Source organism: Cydia splendana, chromosome 2 (assembly GCF_910591565.1).
Source record: "Cydia splendana chromosome 2, ilCydSple1.2, whole genome shotgun sequence".
In the NCBI taxonomy this organism is placed as follows: domain Eukaryota; kingdom Metazoa; phylum Arthropoda; class Insecta; order Lepidoptera; family Tortricidae; genus Cydia; species Cydia splendana.
The window spans coordinates 26,507,748-26,528,556 of NC_085961.1; the positions used below are offsets into that span (position 1 = coordinate 26,507,748).

Consider the following 20,809-nt stretch of genomic DNA (forward strand, 5'->3'; position numbering starts at 1 on the left):
ACGCACATGTGCGTCGGGGGCAGTGAATGTGTTAACAACTTGGCGTATTGAAAGTCAGCTCTTTGTAAAAGACGGGTTGACTCGGCCAAATGATTTAAATGTAGAAGGTAGGTAACGTAAAAAAGTTATAGAAATGGAATAAAATAAAATAAATAAATAAATTAACAATAACATATTAACCTAACCGAAAATCAAATTTATCAATGTCCTAATTAACTAAATGACTACACCATGTTCAGCCATCTGGTTAAACGTTGCGATCAATGACTTGGCTGGTTCTTCTTCAATCAACTAATTAGCTGGATAATTCAACCAGTTGACTGCGACGTATATACTAGATATTATGCACGCTACAACCAATATGATAAATCTATAACCCTGCGCCTCTCTCTATAATAATTCCAAGGAGATTATTAAATTTTACAACGGGACTTAATCGCGTATTTAAGTTTTAAGATTTACCTCCCGACGTTTCGAGCACGGCGTTGTCCCCGTGGTCTCGGAGAAGACAATCTCATCTCAATCATTTCTTGGTCCAATCTGCATTGCATCTCACTCTCTCACTACACAGAATGTGAGACGCAAATACACATTGGAGAAAGAAATGGGATAGGTGGAATACCACCCTTAACCTTTTGGACGCCAATGACCGATATATCCGCACCGCAGGTCCAACGCCAAAGACGGATTAATCGGTCACAGGCCACAGAGCAACATAGACCTACGTGGATATGCATAAAGTTCAATTTCAGTTTTGACACTTCGGTGACGTGGCGTCCGAGTGACAGCTTTTGTGTTTGACATGGCGTCGAAAAGGTTAACCCCTTACTGCATGCCATAATTTAGGTATTAAATTTGAACTTTAATAATTGTCAATATAGTTGAATATTACAACGGACATATATTATATGGCCACGTATGCGGAAAAGGGTTAGGTACCATTATAACAACTTATAATTATCACCACAGATGACCGTACAGCCAGCATCAAGATATAATGACGGCCGAAGTGGCCAAATGAATTGCAATTTAACCCTTTTCCAGGCATAGTACTATTTATCTGTATCGTCTTGGGTCGTCCCATTCGTTTTTCGTCAAGTTCTTGAATTAGTCCTCTGCTTTCGTCACTCATTCTACATTGAAAGCCACCGACGATTGTGACGAATGTAGAATGAGTGACGAAATTAAGCAGAATAGGACTAATTTAAGAACTTGACGAAAAACGAATGGGACGACCCAAGACGATACCGATTTATTGACCACATACGCGCCAATAGAATTTCAACCTTAGTAATTCGATTTAAAGTTTAAATTAGATTGGACTTTCCGAAAATGTGACTTATCTTCAAATTAGTCATCAAAGCTGGATTTATTTGAATAAATTTGGATTTTTTTGAAAAACCTTGTAGATTGGTGGGGCCTGGAAAAGGGTTAATATTAATACTCAGTCCATTTTAGACGCAGGTCCGTGATTACTATTTAACCCCTTCAACTGTGATTGATGCTCGTAGGTACAGTCAGCGGCTTATAGTAGGTAGCGTCCAAGGTATTCAAATTAGCTCGTACCGAACTATTTGAATCTATAATATATGACGCTGCCTGTACATTGTCAGGAAAATCGTGAACAATACAGATGTTGTTGTATCGGGGTAGATTCAAAGAAAACAACAACGTATCATGTTCCTGAAAATTTAATGACTTTAATAGAAGAATAACTAAATTAAAACAGCAAGTTAGAAGAAAAAATCATTCATTATTAACATCATCTTTTTATCTGATTATGTTCAAGCAAAAAGACCAAATTAATCAATGACCTAACAAAATATACAACAAAAGTCATTAAATAATTAAGTCCAACCAATTAGTAAGTCTACCGTGGACAAACGACCGAAACAATAGATACGTAAGTATTATTGATCCAACATCACCACTAAATGAACAAGTTACATAATAAAAACATACAATTTTGAATAATATTGTGATTAAAAAGAAAAAAAGCTAAATAATTCTTTCCTACTATAATATAAAGTGTCGACTACTTATAATATGTATATGCTTACTTAAAATTTTCACACAAAGAGCAGTGCGGGGGAGGGCCGGCATCGCCCCGACTGCCGCGCGACCGGTCGCACGACTGCGGCGGTCGCGTCGCCAGACTAGTCGCACGACCGGTCGCGCGACCGAAGAGGCCGGCCGCGGCGCATGCTCGCCTTATCCGATACACACCACAATCTCGCTAAACACTAGTCACTTACGCCAATGTTAGACAAATAAGAAAGCGACGACTTCCCAAATCAAAATGCCAGTACTAACACCCGAGACGTTCCGGCTCGCGGGCGTGCGCGGCCGGTCGTTGTGCAGTATCGCCGTGTACCGCGCGGCGCACACCGGTGCCGCCGGTCGTTGTGTAGTATCGCTAACTTCTGTACAATATACACGAGAGCGACTCCCGCCGCTCGCTGAGCAGCTAACAATTGTTACTTCGTAAATGTTAAGCACGTTATGCTCTCCGTCGGAATCATAACAATGTAGCTTTTTTTGGAGTTTTAATTTTTTTACAATATATAGGATTTGTTTCTATAATTAATTATATCTAATATTTACAATGGAGGTGAATGGACAATATTCAAAACGCTACTCGTATCTCGAAATTAATCCTGAAGTCCTACCCAAATGAACTTTATCTACAACTTTTAATAAAAATTTAAAAGTAAAACTCTCGCCACAAATAAATCTAAATTTAGATGGATCGAGTCTGCGCGTCCTATTTACTGTAAAAAATTGCCATTTACGATAAATTCTGTCCGAAAACCGTCAAAAGATAAACTCTGTCGAAGAATCCGGTAAACTAAATACTAGGCGGCGCGGCGCGGCCGGCGCCGAGTCAATCTACATACGTAAATGAGAGACACAAACTCGATCGACAATTTATTTAGAGTAAAGGATAGACGTGATGGTCGGGGCTCGACGGGGCTCATATTTTGTGTATCTTCTGCGACACGACCACCGGGTTGTTGCGCCGGATCTCCTGCGCGCCCAGCTCCCGGTAGTCGAACGAGCACTCGTGCTTGTCGCTGTACCGGTGCACGGCGCAGAACAGCCCGCCGCAGCGGCACTCGAACCCTGCAAAACACACACACTCACACTCAGTATCAAGATTCACTCTACGAGAATAACCTGACGAGTACAACATGACCCCGGCAAGAGTTTTATAACCCCGAGAAGATTCTGCATGAACTGTAGGGGGCAGCACAGGAGCCCCTTGTTTATTGGCGCAAAGTGTAACTGTCAAGTTTAAGTTTCCAATTTACGCCACAAGATGACAGACCCTCTAACATGCACGGTCAGTAAGGAATGGAATAGATTAGAATAATGTATAAATGCAAACCCTTGAAAACAATACAAACAAAAATAAATTAAAATATATTGTCAATAACTAAGTATTTTTTGTTACTACACAACTTACAGCATTATCTTCTGTTGTCATACTTGGGGCACAATCTTTTCTTAGACTACACGTCTTAGATAAAGCGAATGTCCCACTAAATAGAACTCACATGAATTATTAGATCCTGCCAATACCCTGCTACTAACCCTGCCGATAACGTAATTAAAGGAAAATGGAGTTAAATGAGAGAAGTCAACTATTAAGAATAATATGTAGATGATAATCAAATTAAGGTAGGTCCCGAAGAAGACTATATATTATTTGAATGTCCCGATGACAATAAAATTACAGTAAATGTATTCTGTCCATCAAAATTGCCGACCATGACACGGTAATCTAAAAGACACAGATTGTCTACTATCGCCACCTCATACGATTACAAATTTACAATGTTGCAGCAATCTATCTACACAAAACCTATATAGCAACTGTTGCTTCAAAATTTCAGTCAAAAATTATTTTTATTTCACGGTTTAATACGCAGACTACTTTTAGTAAGTTATCTTATCTACATCGAACGAACCCAAACTCAATGAAGTTGCGGTGTTTCTAGAGACATTTTTTTATGGGTTAGGTACTCGATGTTCATCAACGTCATGTTTAAGTGGTCGTCGCCGTCGTAAAAAGAGAACCGCCACTTCATACAAACGGGGCAGTCCAACTTCGCAGGGATAATAACTCATACAAACGGGGCAGTCCAACTTCGCAGGGATAATAACTCATACAAACGGGGCAGTCCAACTTCGCAGGGATAATAACTCATGCAAACGGGGCAGTCCAACTTCGCAGGGATAATAACAATTATTCCAAAGCGGCGGTTAAAATCTTTTTTTTTTTATTAATAATTTACTGTTAGTGCAGGTTAGTTAGTTTCCTTAAACGTTCTAACGAGCATTTATACAGGGTTCGGCTAATACCTAATTGCTACAATTACCTCCGAAAGTGTATGTGTTGGTTGAAATATTTCACGATTTGAAGCGGTAAACACAATAATAGTTTTCGAATGACGTACAAGCAATTTCACAGCGACCGGAACGATGGAAGGTGATAGAAGTGCCGACGGCGCGACCGAGTCAATACCGCGCACCGCACGTCATCGCCACGCGCGATAACACAGATTTTCTTATCACTAATCGGACGTGGGCAACCGCTCTTACGAAGTTTTAACCGCTCGTTTCGCACGTTGTTACTATCGCTGCATACGCAAAATGCTACGAACGATACTATTAGAGAAAACCTGCATCTTTCATAATCAAATTTTGTAGTAGTATGTAGAATTTGAGGTAGAAAAAAGTGAGATAATTAGGTTATTTAAAGGCCATAGTCGGTTTTCCATGGTAAGTGGGCCCTTAAATTAATTTGATTCGGGTTTTTTTTATGAGTACCTCTTATGGTGAAGGATATTTTTGCTGAGTATCAACATCCTGCTAGTGACAGTTTTTGACTTATGATTTTTTTTTCTTTAATGTATTGTTTTTCGGGATGTATTCAAGCGATTTGCTTAATTTTTTTAAATATTGTTCTTTATTTATAGATGATCAAGCAAATTTTGTGAGTAGAAAAAGGCGGCAAATTTAAAAAATGTAGGCGCGAAGGGTTATCGTCCCATAGAAAATTTAAATTTCGCGCCTTTTTCTACTGACAAGATTTGCTTGACCGAGTATGGGTATGCATGGATACTCAAAAAACGAATACCAGTTCTCATAAAAAAAAAAAAAGAAAAATGAAGTAAAAAATAAATAAAATATTTTTTTAATGTCGTTGTGAAGTAGTGACACCTCTAATTTTTTTTCTAGTTGTTGGCCAGACATTGGCCTAATACTTGCCCAAATATCAAAATTTTCCAAACGGTACTTCCTCTCAAAAATTAGCAATGTGTGTGGTCAAGTCCTGTACTCAATCGGTGTTTTTCAATGTAGTATACAAACTTTTCGATTATGTTTGCGTTTTCTTATCAGGTTGTCGTATTTAAGAGTAAAATGCCAATGACAACTTAATGTTTGTATACTACATTGAAAAACACCGATTGAGTACAGGACTTGACCACACACATTGCAAATTTTTGACAGGAAGTACCGTTTGGAAAATTTTGATATTTAGGCAAGTAGTAGGCCAATGTCTGTCTTCAACTAGAAAAAAAAATTAGAGGTGTCACTACTTCGCAACGACATTAAAAAAATGTTTTATTTTTTTTACTTCATTTTTCTTTTTTTTTATATGACAACTGGTATTCGTTTTTTGAGTATCGATGCATACCTAAATAAAGAACACTATTAAAAAAATTCAAGCAAATCGCTTGAATACATCCCGAAAAAACAATACATTAAAGAAAAAAAAAATCATAAGTCAAAACTGTTACTAGTAGGATGTTGATACTCAGCAAAAATATCCTTCACTATAAGAGGTACTCACAAAAAAAAACCCGAATCAAATTGATTTAAGGGCCAACTTACGATGGAAAACCGACTACGGCCTTTAATCAAGTCATAAAAAGACGACTACATATAGTCAATTTTATGTAGATTGCTGCGACGTTACTCTCTACTAGTCATAACGTCTCGACACCGGACTACCGGCATAAACTGTGTAGAAGGAATATGATATTTACCTGTAAGTCCAACCTTCTTGCGGCAGACCGCGCATCTGTTCTTCTTTTTCTTGTCCTTGCTGGGGTCCTTGTCGTCCGCGTCCGTGTCGGACGTCGTGCTGGCGCCGCTCGTGCCCGCTCCACTCTCCTCTTCCAATTTCTGAAAAATATAATGACAAAACTTACAAATTATGCTTCGTAACTTATTTGGCAATCGTTTTCATAGTAAATATTCTTAGTAAACATCCGCTCAGGTCGCCCGAAGAAATTAAAACTACATTATACGAGGAACGAGGAAAAAGTACTAGTACTACAGAAGCGTTCTATGAGGATCATGTGCGGTGTCAACCGACGAGACTCAGCCAAACCTCTCTTTGGAAAACTAGGCATAATGACGGTAATCTCGTTATTTATCTATAATTCCTTGCTAGAAATTCACAAACAAGCGGACTCTCTTCTAAAATTATCTGATATACACAATTATAACACGCGATCCAAGCACAAATTGCTTTTACCAAAGGTGCGGCTTAAAAAATGTCAAAAACAGGGCGTTTACTTAAAGATCAAAATGTTCAATAAACTGCCATTGGAAATAACTAACCTGCCAATACATAGTTTTAGAAATAAAATATCTAATTATTTCAGGAAGCGTGCCTTCTACTCTGTGACCGAATATTTAAACTGTAATATTGACATGAATAACTTTGCTAATGTTAAATAGGCTATTGAAGGGAAATTTTATAATTATTTTGATTGACAACAATTGCTTTTATATTAATTTCTACTTATTGTAATGTATTGTACTTAATTTAAGTATTCGATTGCCTGTAACGACATACCATGTAATGCACATATTACTTTATGGTGAATAAATGAAAATGAAATGAAAAAAAATGAACATCTGTTCCTTGCATCCGCTTTAACGAATTCTTTGTAATTAATGTCGATCGTCGATCGACAACGAGCGAGATTGAACTTCAGTCATTGACGTCAAGGGTAAACTCATCGATTAGACGGAACTATCGATTACGTCTACATCTTTTAAATATAGTGATACCTTACACGCGTAAGGGCCCTACATCTTAAGAATAACTTCAGTATGGCACCGAATCGAACGATTACGTCACGAGGACAGTCCTAAGCTAGAATTTAAATCGTCATCAAACTAACACACCCGTTTTAGAGTTTTTTTGCTAGTTTCCGGTTGGGGGGACCGGGGCGTGTCAAGTTTTAGTGGTTTATCGTCGGGCTGGGCGTGGGCGTGGGCGTGGGTGTCGGCGGCGAAGATCTCGTTGCGGCTCTCCTGGATGTCGACCATCTTGGCGGGGCGGTGCTCGGCGGCCGCGCGCTCGGGCTGCGGCTGCGCGCTGTCGGCGGCGGCGGCGGCGGCGGCGGCGAGCAGAGGTGCGCTGTTGTTCACGTCTAGAGCCTGCCCCCTCTTGTCGAAGCTCTTCGCTCGCCCCGGGGGGGCATGCTCCTGGCCGGAGCCTTGGCTGTTGTTGCTAGTTTTACGTCGGAGCGCTTTTTTTAGTAGCCGTTTACCCTTCGATTCTTTTTTGTTGGGGTCATTTTCCATTATTGGGTTTTTCGTTTTGGTTCTGGTTGGACATTTTGACTGCAACACGACAATGTTATGAAACCTGGGCTCTATTGGTTGCCGATCGAAACAGCTATTAAGCTATTAAATTTGTTCAAGTAAAAAGTACGTAAGTATAATTTAAAACTACTAAACTTTACCGTTTTATAATAGAAAATCGCCCCCCATCTCAAATCATTGAAAGACTTGAGAACGATTTCACAAAACTTTTACAAATTAATAACGAGCAATAACTATGATATTTTGATTTTTAATTTACAGTAAATATTTAAGAAATACGATGTAAATATTTTTTTAGATTTTAGTCACGAGTGTCAAGTTTGTCAGCGTGACACTATTTAAATTTGAAACCGTCATTCTTTTATGTCAATGATATTTTATTCACAAAAAGGTTAGAGTTCCTGTCAGCATGAGGATGAATTCGAATTTAATATGCAGAGTTTAAAGTGAAGGCAATTCAGACCTCCAAGATCCATACAGATGTAGAGTTAGACCAAGAAAAGTCTGCAGCGATTTTGATAGCCCACGCAGTGCAAGTGTTATTTTAAACGTCAAACTTCTATGTAATTATGACGTATAAATAACACTTGCACTGCGGGTGCTATCAAAGTCGCTGCAGACTTTGTTGGTCTTTGCACAAATTGGCAAAAGCATCAATTTTGTTTTGTCTAAAGTCAACTAGAACTACTAGAAGCGAAGGCACAAAAATGAAGATGGGAAGAACGTTTAAAACACGAGAAGAAACATCCGCTAAGGGTTTCCCCACATATGTCGAAAAAGCTTTATATCTGCGCAATAAGAGCGAAATAGTCGTCGTTCGGTTCGTATCGGCCAGCGCCCGCCGACGCGTCGACGGCTTTTTCGCTCTTATTGCGCGGACATAAAGCTTTTGCCGAATCCTCGTCGATAGGTATATCTGGGGAGACCCTAACCACACCTCGGACACTGACGATCAAATGTATGAAACAAACGCGTTCCTACGCACACAGTCTAAGCTCGTGTAGGTGAACGCGTACCATGCTTGTGTGAGTGAGATAAGACGTGCTAGGGTTCCCGCCATTTTGTTGTCAAGTTCGATGACCTCAATGACTCAAAACTCATTGCGCGAATTAGGAAGAAATAAGAATCGTATTATGGTGTAAGGTGGGTATCTAAGCTCGATTTATACAGTTTCCTATTTTGATTCAGTATAAACGAAGTAACAAAATTTTTGTAAGGAAATTCAGGCCACCAGTATATTACGTAAGTTGAAAACATTATTTTTTGTTCATATAGATATTGTGTTGTTTTCATTGTGATCTGATAGGTTTTGTAAATATTTGAATATTTTACGTGGCCTCCGCTCTGCGCACCGCGTCGTCGCGTCCTTGCCAGCCGGTAACTGTGAGGTAACCGAGAGCGGGTGGGCGGCACTTTCAACGGGAGGCAGGGAGTGTCCATACTGTACGTTAGTACTCTTCATTATACTGTGCCCTAACAGTGACTCATTAATTGTCTTCTAAGGCCAAGTACATCTCAAATACGAAAAAAATCTATACGAATTCGTCTAAAAAGTGATTTAAACTCGTAAAGCAAGTTTCCTGATTATAACGAAAAGGATAAATCCTCGGTGTCGGTGTAACCTCCAACGGCTTGGCTCTTTAGTGCGGTTAAATGCACCTCGATACAACTTGAGATTCGATTGGCGTGGCCCTAGAGATTACAGATTGCACATGTCTGTGTCAATACCATATTAAAGCAAGTTGTGTTGAATATGTGGTACTCGAGAGTATACTATACTGTATTTTCTATGTATTTAGTAGACTTGAGCTGTATTTTTTATCAGATACTAAAATGACAGATTGTCCAATCTACTGCCCTAACTCCGTATCTAGGATATAAAACAGTTACGTACAGTCACCTGCAATAATATGACAACGATATCCGCAAAAATATCTGACATGATCTTATTTGTAGAGCCATAACCGCATGTCATATTGTTGCGGCCTTCGAAGAGTAACGTATGACAGTACTTCAAGCATCCGTTTCGAGGATCCTGGAGAGAAGGACAACTTGCAGGCAGGCGTAATTGACCCTCGTACGTAATGTGCGAACAGAGACGTGTTAAATTGTTATTTTAGAGGCCTTGACTGTCCTTAACCGATTGTAAAAGGGAAGGGAGTTACCAAACCTATCTACATTTAACAATATGAGGCCGAATAGAATGACTCTATTCGGTGCCATATTCAAGTACCTATTAGTTGACCAATCAGTGGACTAGGTAGACGACTACGATGTCGAGTCGATGGACCATCGATCGACATATTTCAACCGAATCACGGATAAGTGTAGATTAAATAGGTGTTTATTTGAAAACGCCCTAAAGTGCTGTCCTTATACTCGGATATTGCAGACACTGGTCGCAAGTAATTAATTAATGACCGAATCACATGGACATACGCACTTGCGTTTGCAACAACTTCGCCTCCATGGACAAAAAACCGGCTAAAACGGCGGTAGCATTCGCGACACGCGGTGCTTAAGCGCGTGCGTATGAGCCCTTAGAGAAGAAGAGGATTGTGGCCTCACGTCTGTGTGCTGCTGCGGCTGGGCGGCGAGGCTGGGCACGGTGGGCGCGGCGGCGGCCAGCGGCGTGGGCGCGGGCGCGGGCGCGGGGGAGGGCGCGGGGGAGGGGGCGGGCGCGGGCGCGGGCGCGGCGGGCACGAACGGCGCCGCCACCGGCGACGGCGTCGTCGCGGGCGGCTGCTGCTTCTTCTTCAGAGCCTCCTGGAATACAGACACGACGGTTTGTTGTATTAATTATCACATAATACAGTTGTTGGAATTTTAACTTTCTATCGATTAAACAAATTTCAAATAGACCTTCCCTCTGCGGGAGTTTGCCAGATGGAGGGTTTAAATTGTTAATGTCGGCAAATTCAGCAACATGTCGATGAGTTTCTTTCTTATTTATAAACTTCTGTGACAGACCTGCAGTCTTACACTGGACACTCTTAGCAGCAGTCTTACGATGGGCACTTATCTCATAAGTAGCCCATCTTTTCTTTGGTAATCAGCTCTATTATTATTGTGTAAGTCGCTGCGGCGGGTGGACTTCCAATTGCTATGTTTGTATATCCGCGGCGGCTGACCTTGGCCCGGTGGCGGCGACTGATCAAGCAGACCGTGTCCTAACGTGATGTTGCACCAGCAACCATTTCACCAGCTTACTTACAGCAAATTGGGTTCATTAGTTTATTATTTAACTATACGTGTTTTATAAATGTTACTGACATATTTTTGTGGTATTAACGCGCCAAATAGTTATTTTACTTATCTTTAGTCAAATTTATTATAGTTTTTGCATATAAACTTTATGACCCAATTACATTTTGTATGACTTCCTGGTTATTTCGAGACCATAAAACATCGATTGTTCAGAAACCAAAAAAACAGGAAAATGAGTTTGTTATCAATAGGAAAAGAAAAAACCGGCTAATTGCGAGTCGGACTCGCGTTCCAAGGGTTCCGTACATTAGTCAGACTCACGCTTGGCTGCACATTTCTAATAGGTTTTCCTGTGTATGTGTGTATTTTTTTCATAATTTTAGACCCAGTAGTTTCGGAGATAAGGGGGCCGGTCATTATTATTCTTAAATAACTTCTAAACTATTTTAAAGTTGTCAAATAAATATATGTGGGATTCTCACAATGAGCCCTTTCATTTGATATATAATATAACAAGATATAGTTTTCAAAACGTTTTTTTTTTCTTATTTCTCATTTACCCCCTCAAAAGTCTCAAAACTTACCCCTTTGTTAAACTAAAATTCTATTATTTACGTTACAAGGACGTCCTTGGGTTATAGACTTACATGTGTGTACCAAATTTCGACTTAATTGGTCCTGTAGTTTCGGAGCAAATAGGCTGTGACAGACGGACAGTCAGACGCACGAGTGATTCTATAACCGTACCTCAAAAGGAATAAACGGAACCCTAAAAAACGATAGCGTATATGCGCACGCCCAAGCGATTATGGTTTTATGTACCTATAGCATTAATTTATTATGGGACAAACTATTGTAAGAAAAAAATATTGCGATAATTTATTTCGTACACTTTTGTCCAATTGTACATAAGTGTTTTATTAAAAACGTATCTTCAGCCAAACTGATTGTGTAACAAATATCATCATTAACTGTGCCGATATCATTATATCGTGAAAGCGCGGCTAAACAAGGCAGCCTGTTTCTCAAAACTGTTGTAATCTTAATCACTTAAGGTGCAATGAGTTCAGAAAACATTTAAGTCTACTGCACAATGTACTGGAATGAAATGGACACATGCAGGCAGACCAAGAATATTTTACCGGAAATGAACTATAAGCTCACCAAAACACTACTGAAAACACCAAGACACCAACTTGAACTACGTAAAATAGTAGGATTAATTACAGGACATAACAAAACACCTACACAATATGGGTAAAGCAGACAGTCCCATGTGCACTGCAAACAGGTAGAAGTATACAGGAGCAAATACCTAGGGACTCCGTGCACACTAAAAGAGTTAGCAGTTAGCAACCTGAAAACTTTGCTAGGCTTCATGGAGGAGCTGGGGTGGTTAGAGTATAGCGCTACCTCGTTTCACGCAAAATAGGCACAATGGTTGTCGATTTGCGGAAAATGCCCAGAAGCACTAACTAACTAAGCGCTACGAATTTTCAAAAACTCCATTCTCTGAGCCTACTGCACCAATCGGTGGTCCGCGAACGGTGCACTTGAACTGGCGAATATTATGTCAGTGTTGGCATGCTAACGCTAGCAACTGACACTGGTGTGAATTTTATAATAATTCTAGTTATTTAATAAGCAAACTGACCAAACATAAAATTATTGTCAAGATGTAGTCATTAAATTAAAACCTCATTTATTAGTGCAAAACATTTGTTAATTACCGTTATTAATATGGTTCTAAATTCTAGTTTCATTTCAACAAACGATTATACTTTTACGATTACAGTTTTTAAATCAGGTAAACATTCATGTTTTATTTTATAAAATACACCACTGCGTAAAATGCGCAACACTACATGAAAAGCGCCAAGAAATATAAAAGGCACGTAAAAGTTCGCCCGCAGGCTAACCTTGGTGTATTGTGCAAATGCTTCTGTTTTTTAGCATATCTACACTATGTGGCAACATCTACGTGCACTTCTGTGTTATTAATTATTATACAAAAAAGGCAAATTAAGTATGTCTACGAGTCCCTGTGATATCGATTTAAAAACTTGAGCAACCAAACATTTGGTTCGGTTTTGGAAGCAAGAGGCCTGCTGGCTACTGGTTAGTTAACAAATACTTTAAGGGCCACTTGCACCACCTACTAACCCGGGGTTTCCACTTCTTAACCCAGTGTCAAATTGTACTGGTACCCATGGTAACTCCAGGATTAACCGGTTAACCCCGGGTTAGTGGGATGGTGCAAGTGGCCCTAAGTGTTTTGTGGCGGCAAAACGTTGCTAATGTCAGATCGGATAAGCCATACAACTCATAGAAGACTTTCAAGGGCGGCATTATACGGGCATTTTAATTCATTAATTGTAAATTACCCTGAAAATGCCGCCATCTAACGGGCTTATACATGCACATCTACATTATCTTTGATTCATTAATGTATGCATAGCATTTAGTAGTTACGAGATAACATAGGAACAGATATGGATTGCAAACAGTTAATTAAACACATGACTCTGTTTTTCAGAGGTCTTATTTTGACAAATACATAAGAAGTAGAAGTAGTTAAGTGGGTGAAGTCTTTTAAATAAATGATCTTCTCGGTAGCTTTTAACGATAAAACATCATGCCAAGATAATTATTAACACCTCGCCCACTTCAATACTTCACTTGCCGACTATGCTATGCGTCATTACGTTATAGGTAGCCTCGCTAAAACTGTTTAAGTTTAGTCGCTATGTCGCCTAAACTAAATTTCTATAAATAAGTATTCACGCCTGTGTATGGGCTTAAAAACACAATTCCTCTATTAAGCATGTCATAAAAAAATTATTATCCTGACAAAGTCCGTATATCACCCTAAAAATCCTAACATTTCCTGGACGGTCGTTTCTCCAAAAATCCGGGCTTACATGAGCCTAGCTTCCATAGAAATTTAGCTCAAAACTTTCCACAATGCACTCGAATTTCGTCATACTGGACAGGAAAAAATAGGTGCGTAATTGCGTAATACTTGCATGGGTTTATAGTTTGTTTTTTTAGCATTAGAAATAAGGTAAACAATCTTGATGTGTCTTTTAATTGAAAAACACATTTTAAAAATAAGTTACGGCAAATATGTAACAATTATGAATCTAATACGATCATTTATATTCTTCTGCTTTCATAAGTAATAGTTATTGATTTTTAAAAAGCGTTTTTCAATTAAAAGACATGTCAAGATCGCTTACCTTCTTTCAAGTTCTTTCTAATGCTAAAAAAACGAACTACAGGCAAGGAAGAGTGGGTAATACCTATGTTTGGGGTATCTCTTTTATGTGGTTTGTCCACACAACGCACAAGAAAATGTACTTATCCTCATAAATCCGGTTGAACTAAACTTGTTTACTCGTAATTTGCACATTTACTAAAAATAAGTAAATATTTTGATTGTTTTGGTTTCAAATGTAGATTTAATGCATATTATCATGCATGTTTGTTACTTTGGGGAACGTAAAAGTAAATACCTAGTCGTTTGCAAATAAATTAATGTTCATTGCCGTAGCCCGGGACCACATAAATATACTTAATAATCACAATTTATCGCAAAAATAAATATTGTATGGAACATGATACAATTTTTTTAACAATTTTGAACTGCAGTTTTTGAGTATAATCTGGAAATTTTATAAAGATACTGTGTACATAATATGAGTTTAATAAATCTTGTCCTATTTTGAGATATAAATGATTTTTGATGGTTCAGCGATGATTTGTCCGATCACTGTTAATAATAATTTATATTTAATATCTTTATTTTATAATAATTTAACAAAATTAGTTAATTACCTATGATCTGCTGATCTTGCCCATGTCATAATTATATTCCAAAGACGTTATCTTATAACTGTATTATAATATCTGAGAGACCGATCTTTGCTCGGAAAACATATATAAAACTCAAAAATGTGCGTTTTCCCAGAGATAAGACCTCCATCGTTTTTTCGCCCCCCAAAACTACCCATATAGCAAGTATCATCGAAATCGTTAGAGCCGTTTCCGAGATCCCCGAAATATATATATAAATAAATAAATATACAAGAATTGCTCGTTTAAAGGTATAAGATATAACTAGTCAGATCATAAGTTCATAGGTTTATATAATTCTATGTAATATATTTTGGAAATAGTTATAAAAACATGTCATAAAATATGCTCCCTGTCCAAGGTGATATTGATCCCTATTTGTTTATGTATTAAAATAGTTAATATAGTTTGTGAATTGGACTGACAAGATTGCTACTGTACATGTTTTACCAAATCTACCTTGTGTATGGCAATTAAATCTAAGCGTGTTACTGAAAAGTACCCTAAGTTTGAAGGGTTAGCTGAAGTACAGACTTGTCAGAAAACTAAACTGCCTTATAAGAGGTAAAATAGGTACTAGTACCTATAGCACGAATAAGGAAATCCAGCCAACAGAAAATATTCTTCCATATAGTGCGACGTCATTGTTATTCCCGGTAAAATAGACAAATAAAATAACCACATATTTCATAATTACCAGGAAATTTGTCAAAAATTGGTATTATATTCTTCTTATAACTCCGCAGCTACATATATTAGAAAACTTTTCGACTTTGCTCATGTGCCCTCGGAAAAAGCCGGCGATCCGCAAACACAGGTTACGTAACCAAAGTCCCCCGTCATCTGTCAAGTTCAACCTAGCTGACCTACTTCACTGACATTTATGAAATGATGCAGTAATCGAGTAATTATACGTACGCGAACCCTACACACGGTGACTCACTCGGTGGGTACTATTATAATTATAACATATTAGGGATAGGTATTATAAATTATGACTTAGTTTTCACTGTTTTCAGTCAGCAATACATCCTTATACCTAATTTTTTTACTATTTCATTAAATCTAATACCTTTAAACGAGCAATTCAGTTTATTTATTTATATGTTTATTTATATATATGTATATAAAATATATACATATGTTTATATATATTTCAGGGATCTCGGAAACGGTTCTAACGATTTCGATGATATTTACTATATGGGGGTTTTCGGGGGCGATAAATCGATCTAGCTAGGTCTTATCTCTGGGAAAACGCGCATTTTTGAGTTTTTATATGTTTTCCGAGCAAAGCTTGGTCTCCCAGATATTATTATTAATATGTATAAGGTATGATGAACCTAGTAGTGTAGATTTTTTAATTGTCCGAAAATCTGAGCGCCTAGCGCGAACACCGAAGTTCGCAAATTGTGGGCATCTTTCTCTGTCACTCAGGTCACTCTATTAACGCCTTAATTGGAGTAAACGAGAAAGATGCCCGCATTTTGCGACCTTCGGCGTTCGCGGTACGCCCTCTGGCCGTCTGGCCGACCAAAAGTATAAAAAATAGCGTAGTTTGGGTTGGCTGCTGTCTAATATAATATGAATGAGAGACTTTTCATAATTTAATCAAGTGATATAATTATATGTACCTACCTACCTTCACGGTATTGATATATTGTTGGCTGGTTCACATATATTTAAAATATTAGAAACGGACTCTTAAGACACCACCGATAATTAGGAAACCACGGGTAGACCTAGGCCTGGACGCCAGCGGGCAGCAGGGCGAAGAGCGTGCTATCGTAATCGTAGATTAAACTGAATCAAATGTAAATAACTAAATACACGCTCGGCGTCTCGCTACTCATGTCCGGGCCGTGGCCTAAGAGGTTACTAAGAGGTTAGCTATTTAAATACACAAGATAAAGATGTTTAGAACGATGTAAAATAACTAAAAATTAGTGCTGTCGTCCAAAATACAGAAGACCTTGACGCAGCCAGCGTCTGTTTGTCAACAATTCAATAGTGATAAATAGCGATCAGGTGGACTGCACTGTAAAGTAATTGAGTGGTGGTTAAATACGTAACTAGAAGTTCAAGTACCTACATATTATATTTTTATTTCTGCCTATTTTAATCAAAAGAGAGCTTGTCGATTGTCAATAAGGCGATACTGCCATAAAGATTTAATTAGAATTCAACCTCATCGACATATAATAATTTCGTACTTTGCCGGAATCGTCACATTTACTGAGCTTAATACAAATCAGTCATATACTGACTAATCTTCAACCACACAATAGTTGAGTTTTCACGAAGTATCAGTTAAGCGGGAGTTAAGTAGTAGTTCCTTGAATTTGGGAAGATTTATGTTATAAGAAGAATGAAACGAGTGATTTACCTTAAAACATACTGAGCAGAGTCCATCTGTGGAAGGGTTTCCATAGAAGCCACACCCCGACCGGCATAACGCCTCCATGGGATTTGATTCACGCTCCATTGTCCACAATTAATTTCACCACAATTACAACAACAAATCACTTCACTGACAGTTGACAGTACAAACGATTGCACTAAAGTATATTATTGCACTTGTTATAGTCACAGATCACAGTGTACGATGTGATAGAACGTTTCAATTTAGACGGGAGGTAATTTCTGGGCTGATGTAGCCGCGGTAAGTGGCTTTCCTTGCCAACGTGCTGTCCTTCTTGCTATGTCAGGATCGCAGAGGGCCCTGTAAACAATACAAACAAACCCTGTTAACATCATGCTAAAAATCTCTTATAATATTATTAACTGAGGGAATAAAGCATGAAAAGTGATTCGTGAATTACCTAATAACTACAATGTTTTTGGGTGCATCAAATTTTTTGTACACCTAGTTTTCATCGTTAGGTCTCCTAGGTCATAGTTGAAACCATGATTTGTTTTCGTGATCTACTAATTTTGTAACAAGTACAGTGTTTACAGATTTTTTGGCTTACGGGACAGAACAGAATAAAAGTTGATTAACCAATTTTCAAACGTTAATCTCTTAAATCTTAAAAATGTATCAATGCCAACTTGCACTACACTTGTGGTTCAAACTCTTTCTTGTGACTAGGCACAAAAGTAGCTTAATGGCGATACAGCAAACGGTTTCACTTTTTTGTCATCGCTCGAACATTACGTAGGCCGACTTGCCATTGGCAAACCGGCAAGCCTCGATTGAAGATAAGCCAGCTGTCGTGAAATGAACCATTTCCAAATCGCGTTTTGTTTATAATCTATATCATCACGAACGCCAACACAAACCAGATTCTAACTGTAGAAAGTGGTATCTGGATGCAGAAACGTTTGAGGCAAAACATAATATGCATAACGACGGGTTTGCGTAACAAGAGAGAGCTATGGCAAAAGTGGAACGCGTCCGCGAAACGGGACGCCCGTGCCGCGAGCCGCGAGCCCCGCGCCAAGGTCGCGCCGCCGAGTGCATCGCGACAATCGTGGCGCAGAACTCGCAGATTACTAATAGGCTAACCACCTATATAGGTAGCATAAGCATATGCTTACATACCATTTTCGAACTATGCAGTGATACAAGATTTATGGTGAATTTTGGAGGGTTTTGTATTGATTGAATACACCAAGGATTCTCAAAAGTTTTTGTTTTCTCTCTCTTTGTTAGGCATCATTGGTCCTTCAGTTTAAAAACCTACATGTACAAATTACTATTTTCCTTTTGCATTTAAAGTTTCGATAGGCACTTGCCCAATACCAGAACTATACTATTTTAGTAGTGGTAAAAAAAACTAGTTAGCTTCGGGAAGATTGCGATGTAACATTCCTTTTAAAATTCAATTGATGCGAATGTGAATGCATGTCGCCAATGCGTGCAGAGATAACTGCGCCACACGGACTTAAATATATGTAGTTGGCTTGCACAAAGTTACGTATATTGGTTTGTTTCATTGTTTTCAACAACTTCAGGCTCAGGACGTTTTTAGGTCAGATAATGGTGACCAGATTGCCCGCTTCGTCCGATATAGTACTACTCCTTAAATTTAGGTAGGTACAGGTTCCGCAGCTATACGTAGATTTTATTGTATGCATTTTAGTGTTCATTTTCTATAATTAAGCAGGGACGAATATGCATTTCCTATAGAAACTTAAATAGCTATGATGTATAGATATAAACTTTATGATTTTGGGTTTGTATTGATGTGTTGTCTGAATAAATGATTTCTATTCTATTCTATTCTTATCTGCCAGGTGGGGAAACCGACTAGGAAACTAGTGATTCATAGATTCAACCTCATTAGACTTGAACTGAAATAGGTTTCATTATCAATAAGTACTAACCTACATAAATTGCTAAGTTTAAGCATGAACACAAAGGAATCGTATTTACTGCGTAGTATATAGAGTACAGTAAATATAGGTATGCCACGGAATCACGACGACACAGCACCAATAAATATAAATAAATATATCAAGACATTTCCCCGCGCGGAATCCATTCAGCGCGTTCATAAAAAAATGAGCAAGCCACACCTATCACTGTCCGTTAAATTCATTGACCATAGAGGTTTCTCAATAATAGGCCAAGAGGTATGCAGATACCCGTTAACACAAATTAGCGTAATCAGTACATATTGGCAATGCGCTGATTTTAACCGTAGAAAACCTAAGAGCGTATAATATAATAAGATTTATATTCTCAATAGGCAGAATTACAACGCACACAGAGAACTCAATACTATATCAAATATCTCCAAGATATGTGACATACAAACACGTAGGTATGCAGATAATAAATGAGACGCGGCACGTTGATTGGATAGCACATCTAGAGACGCGTGTACGTAATAAACAGACTAGATTGGCACAAGTACACGTCCTGTACTGTTAAAGATCATAGTACAGTAGAACCTCGATTATCCGAACCTGTAAAGGTTAATAATATCCGAACCCTCATTATCCGAGCGCTGACTTAGTTTATCCGATCCCTCAATTTACCGAACTTTTTTCAGGAGTTTTATATTTTAACTTTAATTTGTAATTTTAATTATCTGTACTGTTTTTTATGTTAAAATCTGTTGTTATTCTTTGACCTTGTCCCAAAAAACCCATATTTGATTATCGGATCTAATTAGTCTATCGGACCCAATTAGTTTGGATAATCGAAGTTCAACGTCAACAGAATTGCGGAAAATAAGAAAACAGTGAAACTTATTCCGTGCAATAGTTTTACATTTTGTTTAAAGTAACAGTGGCGAAATTAAATTGACTTAATTCCTACAGGCGAACCTAATTTGGGAAAATGAGAAACTTATCCTCTAAGTAGGCCAAATTAACTCCTGTTTGTCCCATGTACGTACCAAAACCTCTTACCCTTTTCCACAAACGATCAACACAATGAATAATAAACAAGTCTCACTCTTGTTTTTAATATAACTTGTTTATATTTGAAATTAAAGTCCAATTTCGGTAAACCCACGCGTCCCAAACGCAAGCGGTGTCGTCGTAGCGTGCACCAATTAATGCAGAATTATGAATGCCGTGGAGAGCGCCGAGGTCGGTGGCCGGGAGCGGGAGCCCGGGGGAGCATCGACCGGCGCCGGCGCAGCCAGGGGTGCGCGGGCCCTCACAACACGCCAATCGCACGATCATGCATGAGGAGCGTCGTCGATTAGACACTCGACACTTAAAATTTATACGGATCAAGAATGTTTTTTATATCCCCAGTTAATTATATAGTAAAATAGACCTACTTACCTATGACATATTGCACAGGACAACTTATTGAATAGAAATAAATATTCGATCACGATGGAAAAAATTGGGAATCACTGATAGAGGTCACAAAAAATAAATAACTAATCGGGACCCGGGCGTTTTAAACGGCCTCTTTCGTGCAGTAGGAATAGAATAAGTAATATAAAAGTTATCGCCGCTAAGCCGCTGACGGTCTCTACGCGTTTCCAGATTCAACAGAAAAAAGGCCATTCATTGATTGGGCTACAAGTCCAAAGTCCACGTGCATCTGTCGAAACAGTGCTGGCGCAGCACGATCGCCTCGCGGTGGCGGCCGCGACTCGACACGCGTTCCGAGTCGGTAGCTGTGTTCGTTCTTCTTTTGTATTCT

At 38.7% G+C, this 20,809-nt stretch overlaps 1 protein-coding gene across 5 annotated transcripts in view; it reads right to left on the minus strand.

Moving 5' to 3' along the window:
• Positions 1 to 1,675: 1,675 nt before the first annotated feature.
• LOC134806074 (AN1-type zinc finger protein 6) overlaps positions 1,676 to 20,809 on the minus strand; it is a 254,528-nt gene continuing 235,394 nt past the window's right edge. For 3 of the 5 annotated variants that reach the window (XM_063779341.1, XM_063779339.1, XM_063779340.1), the window contains 4 exons: positions 17,081 to 17,416; positions 10,201 to 10,398; positions 6,057 to 6,195; positions 1,676 to 3,123 (listed from right to left, as the gene is read on the minus strand). In XM_063779341.1, coding sequence (XP_063635411.1) covers positions 2,975 to 3,123; positions 6,057 to 6,195; positions 10,201 to 10,398; positions 17,081 to 17,179 — 585 coding nt within the window. In that variant the 5' untranslated portion in view covers positions 17,180 to 17,416 and the 3' untranslated portion in view covers positions 1,676 to 2,974. Of the gene's footprint in view, positions 3,124 to 6,056; positions 6,196 to 7,209; positions 7,651 to 7,772; positions 7,962 to 10,200; positions 10,399 to 17,080; positions 17,417 to 20,809 lie in introns of those variants that run through there. The other 2 variants (XM_063779338.1, XM_063779337.1) reach the window with 2 other exon arrangements.